At 41.8% G+C, this 13,888-nt stretch overlaps 1 protein-coding gene across 13 annotated transcripts in view; it reads right to left on the bottom strand.

Annotated features, from left to right (window-relative positions):
- STS (steroid sulfatase) overlaps positions 1-13,888 on the bottom strand; it is a 151,861-nt gene that overhangs the window by 31,621 nt on the left and 106,352 nt on the right. For all 13 annotated transcript variants that reach the window (XM_058184650.1, XM_058184653.1, XM_058184655.1 and 10 more), the window contains one exon: positions 8,480-8,601. In XM_058184650.1, coding sequence (XP_058040633.1) covers positions 8,480-8,601 — 122 coding nt within the window. The remainder of the gene's footprint in view (positions 1-8,479; positions 8,602-13,888) is intronic.

Below are 13,888 nucleotides of genomic sequence, written 5' to 3' on the forward strand. Positions count from 1 at the left end.
CACATATCAGAGGAAAAGAGCAAAAGAAGTATCTAGACATTTTCTTTATGCACTGTAATGTGCTAGAGAGAGATAAGCTACATAGGGAACCTTTGGATACTTTGCGAATACTCTTTATAAATGTTCTTCTATTGTGCCAAGACCTAAAAGGTATTTATGAAGATCAGGACTGGTCAAGAGACTAGTCAATCAAGCTGTCCCAAGAGACAAGCCACATGAAAGAGACAAGAACAATGTTTGAATCCTCGCCTAGGCTTCCTGAACAAAATAGCATAAAAAGATCAAGGATAAGATCTGGCCAACATATGGCTGCATAATGTAAGAAAAAGCCAATGGGCATCAACAGAAAAAATACATTCAACTTTTTGTATGTGCACAGTCTTCTGTTTTGTTTTGTTTTTTATGAGAACTGATACTTTTGTACTCTTAGCTCTTTCTTTGATCTTTTTTCCTCTTTTTCTTGCTTTATATTAATTTCAATTCATTTTTAACTTCTTTTTAAAAAGTTTTAATAAAATTATATTTAGAAAAGAAAGTCTGCTGAGATCTTGTTGCCCAACACTTTAAAAAACTGCAAGATGGCCAAGAAAGAGAACTTTCCCACTAAGGCTAAAGAAAGAACATTATGTTATTTCAACAAATACCCCACTAAAATCAAAAGGAAATTTGAAAGGCAGTGCCTTTTGTTTCATTTCATTGTTTTATTTTTTTCAAACGACTCTAATTTACATATCTTGTCGGGGGATGGGGTGTGTGGACTAATCAAGGAGGTTGCATATGTGTTGACTTGTGTGTATGTGTGCGTGCGTGTGTGTGTAATATTTTGATTTTGTATCTTTTCATATATATATATATATATATATATATATATATATATATATATATATATATATATATATATATATATATATATATATATATATATATATTTATTTTCTGAATAACCAAAGATCTACATATATATATATATATGTATGTGTGTGTGTGTGTGTATATATATATATATATATATATATATATATATATATATATATATATATATATATATATATATATATTTGTTTTCTGAGGTTTTCACGGGTGTTTGTATATAGGTCTTTGGTTGTTCGGGTTTTCTCCGTGTAGAATTGGAAGTGTCTTGGCGGCGTTTCGTGAAGTCTCATTCGTCATCTTCAGGCTTCAACCGTGCTTCTGGGAGCAATGTGTGATCGCAGCTGTTTCTTCCTTTTAACTGCTAGTGGGGTTTGAACTGATTGGGTGGGAGCTTGGCTGTGCTCTGATTGGATGGGGGTTTTCTGTGCTCTGATTGGCTGGGGTGTGTCCTGTGTTGGTGGGGGCTTGGTTGTGCTCAGTCTAGTCTGTGCTGCAGGGGGATTTGAGCTGGTGAGCTGCATAGCTGTTGTTTGGCTTTGTGGTCGTGCTACATCTTCATAGTGGGTGTCAGTCTGCTGCATGAATGGATTGGAGGGGTTTGAAATGGCTAATGTTGCAGCTGCGGTCTGGCTTCTGGTCCTTGGTCGTGCTTCATGATCAGTGTGGGTTTGGGTCTGCTTTCTGGGTGGATGTGTGGTGGTGACATCCTGTGTGGACCTTGTGAGTGTGGGTCTGGTGTCATTCCTCGTGTTAGGGACTCGTTTGTCAATAAGGGCGGGTTTCCAAATGGCTGGTAGGCGGGAGGTGTCATCTCGTTTGTTCATGCTGTGTGGGCGTTTTTCTATCTCAATGGCTTCTCTGATTATTCTGTTGTTAAAGTGTTCAGTTTTGGCGATAGTTCTGGTCTTTTTAAAGTCAATATCATGTCCTGTGACTTTAAAGTGTTGGACCAGGGAAGAAGTTGGTTCCTCTTTTTTGAATGAGTTCTTGTGTTCTCCAAAAAGAACCCCCCACTAAAATCCAAGACAGAGAACAAGAAAACGGCACAGCCCTCCTCCCATATATAAAAGGCACCACAGACAGAATCAGCAAGATCCTCCACAAACACAACATCAAGACAGCATTCTGCACAAACAGAAAAATATCCACCATCCTAAGAAACCCCAAAGACAAAATTGAGTTAGAAAATCAAGGAGTATATGAAATCCCATGCACCGCCTGCCCCACCACATACATTGGACAAACCAACAGAAGAATAAGTGCACGCATTGAAGAACACAAGAACTCATTCAAAAAAGAGGAACCAACTTCTTCCCTGGTCCAACACTTTACTACCAGCCAATCAGAGCACAGAAAACCCCCCATCCAATCAGAGCACAGCCAAGCTCCCACCCAATCAGTTCAAACCCCCACTAGCAGTTAAAAGGAAGAAACAGCTGCGATCACACATTGCTCCCAGAAGCACGAAGCTGAAGCCTGAAGATGACGAATGAGACTTGTCGAACGTCGCCAAGACACTTCAATTCTACACGGAGAAAACCGAACAACCAAAGACCTATATATATATATATATATATATATATATATATATATATATATATATATATATATATATATATATATATATATATATATATATATATATATATATATATATATATGAAAGAGAAAAAAAATGTGTGTGCTACATTCTGGATTGAATGACTAGAGTGAGCAGACAGCAGTATTTAAAAACCACTACTTCTCTTGTATGATTTTCATATGAAGGAAAGGAGGAGGAGAAGGAAGAAGAAGAAAAAGGAATGTCATATACAGTATAAATAAAAAAGGGTACAAGAGTAAGTGATAGTACACTTACAATACATTGTAAGCCGCCCTGAGTCTTCGGAGAAGGGCGGGGTATAAATGTAAAAAAATAAAAATAAATAAATAAAAAAAAAATAGCCCAATCACTGAGTCATAGAATCAAAATTTTGGAAGGAACGTTGCAGACAATCCTGTTCAATTCACTTCCCAGCATAGGAATCCCTAATTTCTGAGTATTTTTTTCTCCAAGATGAACATACCCAATGACCCCAGCCATTGCCTCCAAGACTTTGTATCATCCTATTTACTCTGCTTTAGAAACACCCCAATTTGTCAGCATCCCTCAGTCAAACCCAAGAAAACACATTCTCAGAATGAAAATGATAGCTCATTTTGTGGAGCCTGTGATCTGCAGGCATTCTTCAGATAAACACTTGTAGCTTCATGCAATATAGCTAATGAGGAGGGATGTTATTTCATTCATAAGCCTTCATTAAGCTCTACTCAGAGGCTTTTTAGATATAATGCTTACTGACATAATTCTTTACTGAATATTACACATCCACCTGTGTAACACAAATTCTTTTCTATGTTGTTACTTTTTAGCTACGAGCTAAAAACAACTTTGTTTCCTGACTTTTAAGTATTATTATATATGCTATCTTCTGCTATGCTATCCTCCTACAAGTGACCCCATCCCATTGGGTTCACAATCTCTAGTGATCACAGAAAAGGCAGTGCAGGACCTATTTCACAGACAAAAGCCAGGAAAAGCTCCAGGCCCAGACAAGATAACTCCTTCTTGCTTAAAAGTCTGTGCTGACCAATTGGCCCCCATCTTCACCCATATTTTCAATAAATCACTAGAGATGTGCTATGTTCCTTCTTGCTTCAAACGCTCTACCATCATCCCAGTGCCGAAGAAGCCGACCATCAAGGAACTGAATGATTACAGACCACTTGCTTTAACATCTGTAGTCATGAAATCCTTTGAAAGGCTAGTGCTTTCCTACTTGAAAACCATCACGGATCCGCTGTTAGACCCCTTGCAATTTGCATACCGAGCAAATAGATCAACAGATGATGCTGTTAATATGGCTTTGCACTACATCTTACAACATCTTGAGTCTCCAAAGACCTATGCAAGGGTCCTTTTGTAGAATTTAGTTCAGCATTCAATACCATCATTCCAGACACTCTTCTAACTAAGCTAAACCAACTACAAGTACCTGAACAGACTTGTAAGTGGATCACAAGCTTCCTAACAAACAGGAAGCAGCAGGTAAAGCTAAGTGGGATCACTTCAAATACCCGTAAAATTAGCAGAGGGCCCCCCCAAGGCTATGTGCTCTCCCCAGTTCTCTTTTCTCTGTATACCAATGACCCCAGCCATTGCCTCCAAGACTTTGTATCATCCTATTTACTCTGCTTTAGAAACACCCCAATTTGTCAGCATCCCTCAGTCAAACCCAAGAAAACACATTCTCAGAATGAAAATGATAGCTAATTTTGTGGAGCCTGTGATCTGCAGGCATTCTTCAGATAAACACTTGTAGCTTCATGCAATATAGCTAATGAGGAGGGATGTTATTTCATTCATAAGCCTTCATTAAGCTCTACTCAGAGGCTTTTTAGATATAATGCTTACTGACATAATTCTTTACTGAATATTACACATCCACCTGTGTAACACAAATTCTTTTCTATGTTGTTACTTTTTAGCTACGAGCTAAAAACAACTTTGTTTCCTGACTTTTAAGTATTATTATATATGCTATCTTCTGCTATGCTATCCTCCTACAAGTGACCCCATCCCATTGGGTTCACAATCTCTAGTGATCACAGAAAAGGCAGTGCAGGACCTATTTCACAGACAAAAGCCAGGAAAAGCTCCAGGCCCAGACAAGATAACTCCTTCTTGCTTAAAAGTCAGTGCTGACTAATTGGCCCCCATCTTCACCCATATTTTCAATAAATCACTAGAGATGTGCTATGTTCCTTTTTGCTTCAAATGCTCTACCATCATCCCAGTGCCGAAGAAGCCCACTATCAAGGAACTGAATGACTACAGACCAGTTTCTTTAACATCTGTAGTCATGAAATCCTTTGAAAGGCTAGTGCTTTCCTACTTGAAAACCATCACGGATCCGCTGTTAGACCCCTTGCAATTTGCATACCGAGCAAATAGATCAACAGATGATGCTGTTAATATGGCTTTGCACTACATCTTACAACATCTTGAATCCTCAAAGACCTATGTAAGGGTCCTCTTTGTAGAATTTAGTTCAGCATTCAATACCATCATTCCAGACACTCTTCTAACTAAGCTAAACCAACTACAAGTACCTGAACAGACTTGTAAGTGGATCACAAGCTTCCTAACAAACAAGCCGGTAAAGCTTCCTAACAAACAAGCAGGTAAAGCTAAGTGGGATCACTTCAGATACCCGTACAATTAGCAGAGGGCCCCCCCAAGGCTATGTGCTCTCCCCAGTTCTCTTTTCTCTGTATACCAATGACTGCCTCTCCAACGAGTCATCTGTTAAACTACTGAAGTTCGCAGATGGCACAACAGTGATTGGTCTCATTCGAGACAATGACGAATCCGCATATAGACATGAGGTCGAACAACTAGCCTTGTGATGAGACCATAACAATCTGGAACTGAACACACTCAAAACCGTAGAATGGTGGTAGACTTTAGGAGAAACCCTTCCCTACTTCCACTTCTCACAATAGTTGACAACACAGTATCAACAGTAGAAACCTTCAAATTTCTAGGTTCTATCATATCGCAAGATCTAAAATGGACAGTTAACATCAAAAACATCATCAAAAAAGGACAACAAAGACTGTTCTTTCTGTGCCAACTCAGAAAGTTCAAACTGCCCAAGGAGCTACTGATCCAGTTCTACAGAGGAATTATTGAGTCTGTCATTTGCACCTCTATAACGGTCTGGTTCGGTTCTGCAACCCAACAAGAAAGACACAGACTTCAGAGGATAATTAGAACTGCAGAAAAAATAATTGCTACCAACCTGCCTTCCATTGCACGAATCAAGAAGAGGGCCGTGAAAATATTTACAGATCCCTCACATCCTGGACATAAAATGTTTCAACTCCTACCTTCAAAACGACGCTATAGAGCATTGCACACCAGAACAACTAGACACAAGAACAGTTTTTTCCCGAAGGCCATCACTCTGCTAAACAAATAATTCCCTCAACACTGTCAAACTATTTACTAAAACTGCACTACTATTAATCGTCTCATAGTTCCCATCACCAATCTCTTTCCATTTATGACTGTATGACTATAACTTGTTGCTGGCAATCCTTATGATTTATATTGATATATTGACCATCAATTGTGTTGTAAATGTTGTATCTTTGATGTATTTTTTTCTTTTTTCTTTTTCTTTACGTACATTGAGAGCATATGCACCAAAATAAATTCCTTGTGTGTTCAATCACACTTGGCCAATAAAAATTCTATTCTATTCTATTCTATTCTATTCTATTCTATTTTTTGTTTTTATTATTCTCGTACACTAATTCTTACTAAGCCTCTTGCTTTTATGTCTGCTGTTTTATTGTTTAATTTTCAACTTATCATGCTCAAGAAAGTCCAGTTGCCTTTTGAAAACAGCCATGGGACAGCCATGACCTGGATAATTGAGAATCTCCATAGATGTTTGTCATGCTACCATGCTTAAAAGAAAGTATGGATAAACACTTTTCTACTCATATTTATTTGTTGGAAACTTCTAGGTGAACCGTGGCATGTTATGTCTCATTGAAGATCTTCATCCAAAATTATTCTGCAGCATTGTGGACAATAGTGTGTGTGCATCTATGATTTCGAGTGTTCTGTAAAATTCTTAGGCTAACACCATTCAATCATTCTTTACAATAAAACATGACCAATGAATTTCTAGGAGTTATAGTCAATGTTCTCATGTTAAGAAATGATCTTTAAGCCTTAGGAAATCTGATGGAGTTTGAAAAAGGTTATACAGTTATTCTTTTTAACTTTAAACTCTAATAACATTATTTGAAAAAAAGAGAGATTTAATGAACTGGACAACAAAGCTGCAATTTTGCATACTTCAATAGATGGCAGAATAATCAAGTTGAAGGGCAGAATTAGTAATTCTGTATAAGGGTAGAAGCAGTATTAAAATGATAGAAATAAAATTGATCACAACAGAGCTTATTTTGGAATAAAGTTGTAATTTATTGCCCATTTTCCTTCATTGTATGTGCTCCTTCATTGTATCCCATTTACTACCTGCCTCTAGTTGGGAAAGTCTTCAGCACTTTGATCAGTGACAATGATGTGTTACCAAATCTTCATGAATGCTAGGCCATGCAACAAAATGAAATAATAGAATAATACTGAAATATGATAATTTTATTTAATAAAATAACAATGACAAGGCGCTGACCTTGAACTCTGAAATGCCAATTCCAGTTAAATCTATTTATAGCTGATTTAAATTCCAGTGTTAATGTTTAACATACTGAACAATAGCTAAGTAAAGTGGCCTATTTAGCTTTAAAAAATCATGACTATTGATAGCAATAGCAATAGCACTTAGACTTATATACTACTTCATAGTGCTTTTACAGCCCTCTCTAAGCGGTTTACAGAGTCAGCATACTGCCCCCAACAATATGGGTCCTCATTTTACCGACCTCGGAAGGATGGAAGGCTGAGTCAACCTTGAGCCGGTGAGATTTGAATTCAAGTAGCCTGCAGTGCTGCACTGTAACCACTGCGCTACCTCGGCTCTGATGGAACTGAACTAGCAGAACAGTGGTGGAAGAGAAAAGTTTATTTTAAAGGTAGTCATCAACTTACAACCATTCGTTTAGTGACTGTTTGAAGTTACAAGTTTTGTTGAAGTTTACAACAGCACTGAAAAAGTGGCTTATGACCATTTTCCATACTTATTACAGTTGCAGCAGAACCCCCTGGTCACATGTTCAAAATTTGGATGATTGGCAACTGGCATGTACTTATGATGGTTGAAGTGTCCTGGAATCATATGATCACCTTTTGTAACCTTCTCACAAGCAAAATCAATGGGAAAGTCAGTTTGGCTTAAAAAACAGTGTTACTAAATTGCTGTGATTCATTTAACAACTGTGGCAAAAAAGGTTGTAAAATGCAAAAAAAATTCACTTCACAACTGTCCTGTTTAACAATGGAAATTTTGAACTCAATTGTGGTTGTAAATTGAAGGCTACCTGTACTGATTTGCGGGGGAGGCAAGGGTGGAATTTACTAATTTTCAGAAAAAGTTTTGATTATTTAATTTTTATTCATTCATTAATATATTAATCTAGAAAAAAAATTGTTGGCCAATTTACTGGTTCCTTTCTACTTTCTTTTCCTATTGCACATAATGTTCTGATTGAGAAAAAAAATCCATTATATAAAGTAAAACAAAATAGTCAAAAGTAGAAAACTTTTGGGCAACTACAAAATGGAACAAGATATATAGATTACCTGGTTTTGTCCATATATTTATATTTGAAAATGTATCCCTAATAATATGAGCGATTAAAGTTTTAACATATATTTTGTTATAATTCCATGAATGTAATACTGTGACAATGTAAATGTTTGTTGTCTTGCATCAAACTGTATTATATAGAACAGTTTCTTTGCTTTGTTCCTCCCCCCAAGATCAAGAGTTACAATAATAATTTTTCCATGTTGAGAGTCCAAAGCTCTTCCCCCAAGTATTTCAAACTGCAATAAAAATTATATAAAATGTTTAAATTTACTTACTGTTTCTTGGATGCCACCGAACTGCATTTAAATATGCATTACAATAATGAAAGAGAAATTCATGCTCAGATTGGAGAGCACTGCCTTGAAGCAAGGGCATTAGATCATGTCCATCAATAATTCTGAAAAAGACAAAATATCAGAATCAGTAGAAACCATAAATGGTTCGACCAAAAAACAAAGGTTTTTGGTCAACTTAAGCATTTCCATTTTTTGATAAATACAACACTAGCACTGTGTATATCTCCAGCAGTTAATTCCATATATTAAGTGACCACGCAACCTCTCCCTCTCCTTCTCCCTCTCCCGCCGCAAAAAAGTTGCTAAAATTGATATTGACTTAAAACATATGCATATTTGTAAGTGGCACTGTTCTTGTTTTAGGCAAAGTAAAGCAACCACTACAGGCACAAATGTTGATAATTAATAAATCCATTGCAGTTTTTCATGAGAAAACCCTGTCTTGAAAATATCAAACAAGTGTACTGTATAATGAAGGATCAATGTTGAAGTAAGATTGAGATGCTTATCGATGGAATTAAGGATGGAAAACCTGTCTTTTGTTTTTCATCAGACGTGGCTTGGGCAGGCCCTGAGTGAATGCAAGCCATCAAATGCTGTGCAATATGCAATTTCAGCCTCCAGAAAGCCTATTGGATAGGCCTGCCCCAGGAGACTAATGGACTCAGTTGGGTTCCAGAGGGAACTTATTTCACCAAGCCTGCAACTTGGTCCAGTTGAAGCCTTTGTGGATACATGGAATAGCAAAGCAGCAATGGCTTCAAATCATATTACACCTGAACAACTTCTCTGTGCCCAGGCTTCCCAATGCTTCCCATTGTTTATGATGGAATTAAGGGAATTTAAGTGGACTAAGAGATGCATAGATTATTGCTAATGAAAAAAATAAGGCAATATTATTTATTTATTTTATTTATTTATTTATCGTATTTATATACCGCCCTATCTCCCTAGGGACTCAGGGCGGTTCACAGGCAGATAAAAAAGTACAAATAAATACAGAATAAAATAACAATTAAAAAACTTATTCTACACAGCCGAATAATTAAAAAGCAATATAAATAATAAAACCCATTAAAACCAATATAAATTTAAAATCTAGTCCAGTCCTGCGCAGATGAATAAATATGTTTTAAGCTCGCGGCGGAAGGTTCGGAGATCCGGAAGTTGGCGAAGTCCTGGGGGGAGTTCGTTCCAGAGGGTGGGAGCCCCCACAGAGAAGGCCCTTCCCCTGGGTGTCGCCAAATGACACTGTCTAGCAGACGGCACCCTGAGGAGTCCCTCTCTGTGAGAGCGCACGGGTCGGTGAGAGGTATTCGGTAGCAGCAGGCGGTCCCGTAAATAGCCCGGCCCTATGCCATGGAGCGCTTTAAAGATAGTTACCAAAACCTTGAAGCGCACCCGGAAGGCCACAGGTAGCCAGTGCAGTCTGCGCAGGAGAGGTGTCACATGGGAGCCACGAGGGGCTCCCTCTATCACCCGCGCAGCCGCATTCTGAACTAACTGAAGCCTCCTGATGCCCTTCAAGGGGAGCCCCATGTAGGGAGCATTGCAGTAATCCAGACGAGACGTCACGAGGGCGTGAGTGACCGTGCATAGGGATTCCCGGTCTACAAAGGGGCGCAACTGGTGGACCAGGCGAACCTGGTAAAAAGCTCTCCTGGAGACGGCCCTCAAATGATCTTCAAAAGACAGCCGTTCATCCAGGAGGACGCCCAAGTTGCGCACCCTCTCCATCGGGGCCAATGACTCGCCCCCAACAGTCAGCCGCGGACTCAGCTGACTGTACCGGGATGCCGGCATCCACAGCCACTCTGTCTTGGAGGGATTGAGCCTGAGCCTGTTTCTCCCCATCCAGACCCGTACGGCTTCCAGACACCGGGACAGCACTTCGATAGCTTCGTTGGCTTGGCCCGGTGTGGAAAAGTACAGCTGAGTGTCATCAGCGTACAGCTGGTACCTGACACTGAAGCCACTGATGATCTCACCCAACGGCTTCATATAGATGTTGAACAGAAGGGGCGAGAGAATCGACCCCTGCAGCACCCCACAAGTGAGGCGCCTCAGGGTCGACCTCTGCCCCCCTGTCAACACCGTCTGCGACCGATCGGAGAGATAGGAGGAGAACCACCGATAAACGGTGCCTCCCACTCCCAATCCCTCCAACCGGCGCAGCAGGATACCATGGTCGATGGTATCAAAAGCCACTGAGAGGTCTAATAGGACCAGGGCAGAGGAGCAACCCCTATCCCTGGCCCTCCAGAGATCATCCACCAATGTGACTAAAGCCGTCTCCGTGCTGTATCCGGGCCGGAAACCGGACTGGAACGGGTCTAGATAGACAGTTTCCTCCAGGTGCCGGGGAAACTGACATGCCACCATACTCTCTACAACCTTCGCCGCGAAGCGAAGGTTGGAGACCGGATGATAATTACCTAAAACAGCCGGGTCCAGGGAAGGCTTCTTGAGGAGGGGCCTCACCACCGCCTCTTTCAAGGCGGTCGGAAAGACTCCCTCCAGCAAAGAAGCATTCGTAATCGCCTGGAGCCAGCCAGTACCAACCAGGAGGGGCACGGGTCCAGTAAACACGTAGTGGCATTCAACCTACCCAGCAAGCTGTCCATGTCCTTGGGAGCCACAGGGTCAAACTCATCCCAAACAATGTCAACAAGACCGCCCTCAGACGCCCCATCCGGATCCCCGCAATTTTGGTCCAGACCGTCCCGAAGCTGAACGATTTTATCGTATAGATAACCGTTAAACTCCTCAGCACGTCCCTGCAACGGGTCATCCCGCTCCCCCTGGTGAAGGAGGGAACGAGTCACCTGAAACAGAGCGGCTGGGCGGTTATCTGCCGACGCAATGAGGGACGAGACATAGCAACGTCTCGCTTCCCTCAGTTCCACAAGGTAGGTCCTATTATAGGACCTAACTTGTGTCCGATCAGCCTCCTAACGACTGGACCTCCACGAACTCTCTAGGCGTCTTCTCCGGCGTTTCATCCCGCTCAGCTCCTCGGAGAACCAAGGAGCCGGTTGGGATCTACGCCGGGTCAGAGGCTGCAAAGGCACGACGCAGTCTAAAGCCCCAGCCGCGGCCCGTTCCCAGGCCACGGCTAGTTCCTCAGCCGTGCCGTGAGCCAGACCCTCAGGAAATGGCCCAATCTCCGTCTGGAACCTCTCCAGGTCCATCAGGCACCTGGGACGGAACCAGCGTATTGGTTCTGTCTCCCTGCAGCGGTGAGTAGCGGTCAGAAAGTCTAGGCGAAGGAGGGAGTGATCTGACCATGACAAAGGTTCAGTGACTACATCCCTCAAGTCCAGATCCTTCAACCACTGACCAGAGATGAAAATCAAGTCCAGCGTGCCACCCCCCATGTGAGTAGGGCCATCAACTACTTGGGTCAGGTCCAAGGCCGTCATGGAAGCCATGAACTCCCGAGCTGCTGTCGATGATGTGCCGGAAGATGGCAAGTTGAAGTCCCCCATAACTATAAGTCTGGGGGTCTCCACTGCCACCCCAGCCAGCACCTCCAAGAGCTCGGGCAGGGTGGCTGTCACGTAGCAAGGAGCCAGGTACGCGACAAACAAGCCCATCTGACACTTATGACCCCACCTCACAAAGAGGGATTCACACCCGGCAATCTGAGGTACAGTGGTCTCCCTCGGCTCTAGACTCTCTCTAATAACCACCGCCACTCCCCCACCCCTACCCCGAGCCCTCGGCTGATGGAGTGCACGGAAACCCGGTGGGCACATTTCCACAAGGGGCACACCCCCTTCAGTGCCCAACCAAGTTTCCGTAACGCCTATAAGATCCGCGGCACCCCCCTGAATGAGATCATGTATTAATATTAAGATATTAAGGCCTACCTCGTGGTGATAAGGCTGGCAAACATAACCATTTCTCCGCCCTTATTGCATCTGCCAATAATTGTTCTGTTCTGGTCACTCAGTCCCTCTTTGGAGGGAGAAGTGCTCCCTCCACTCAAGTGCTATCTCAAATCTACTTAAAGGATCACTGAAGAAAATGCTGCACATCTCACAGATAAAATTGGTCACAGTCACTATTCTTTGGACTTCAATGGTAGAGCAGAGTCTATAGAGGTGATGGGGACCATGTCTTGCAAGGTAATTTGGGAAGAGTTCAACCATTTGTGTGTTAAACCCATGCCCCTCTTGGCTCATTAAGGCGTCATGGGAGAACTAACTTAGTAGGTTCAAGCAACAGTTAACTCCACCTTGAGATGGGGAGTGGTTCTCCTAGCTCTCACAGAGAGTTACATGGCAGCTTCAAAAAACTGGATAAAACAGATTAGTTAGACCCTTTTTAGTCTGGGTTCAGAACAGAATTTAGTAGTAAGACAGCATTGTGCATACTTGTAAATGACTCTGGCAGGAATGGGATGGAGGCAGTACATCCATTCTGGCTCTTCTTGACCTCTCAGCAGGATTCAATACCGTTAATCAGGATATTCTTCTGGACCAGCTCAGGGAATTGGGGGTGGGTAGCACTATACTGTGCTGGTTCCCCTCCTTTATCCAGGGCCACTTCCATTCCAGACAGATCTAGCCTTTGGCGTCTATTTTGTAGGGTGCCTCAGGGCTCTTGTTATTTCTCTCCTTCTATTTAACATTTACATGAGGATACTGGGTGAGGTAATCCTTTGGTCTGAGGTGAGATATCATTAATATGAAGACAACCCAGCTTTTTATATCTACCTCAGGCCCCTTGAGTGATATCATGGACATCCTATCCCAGTGTCTGGAGGATATTGGAGACTGAGGCAAAACAGTCTCACTCAGCCCTAGCAAGACAGAGGGGCAAGTTCTATCATCCCTGGTTCTGGATGGGGTTGTACTGCCTCAGACAGATCCCATGTGAAATCTGGGGATCCGGCTAGACTTGCAGCTCCTACTTAAAAACCAGGTGACAGCCACAGCTAGAAAGGCCCTTGCACATTTTAAGTGGTGTGTCAGTTGCGCAATACCTGAACTGGAACTCAGTTCCTTGTAACTTCCAGATTAGACTATTGTAACACACTCTACAAGGGGCTAATCCTAAAGACCATTCAGAAACTCCAACTGTAGCAGAATGCAGTCAAATGGTGCCAACATACATGGCACATGTAACACCATTCTTAAGTGAGCTGAACTAGGTACCAGTGTATTTCCAGGTGCAATTCAAGGTGCTAGTAGTTAGCTGTAAACACCTACATGGCTTGGTTCAGAGTGCTTAAAGGATCACCTTTTTTCAAGAGCCTCTACCCATTCAACCATATCAAGCAGAATGGGCATCCTACAGATCCCATCAGCCAAAAAATGTCAGCTGGCAAGGAACAGAAGGCAAAGTTTTACTGCAGTGGCCTTTGCTATATGGAATATCTTC

This window comes from Ahaetulla prasina, chromosome 5 (genome assembly GCF_028640845.1).
Source record: "Ahaetulla prasina isolate Xishuangbanna chromosome 5, ASM2864084v1, whole genome shotgun sequence".
Lineage (NCBI taxonomy): Eukaryota > Metazoa > Chordata > Lepidosauria > Squamata > Colubridae > Ahaetulla > Ahaetulla prasina.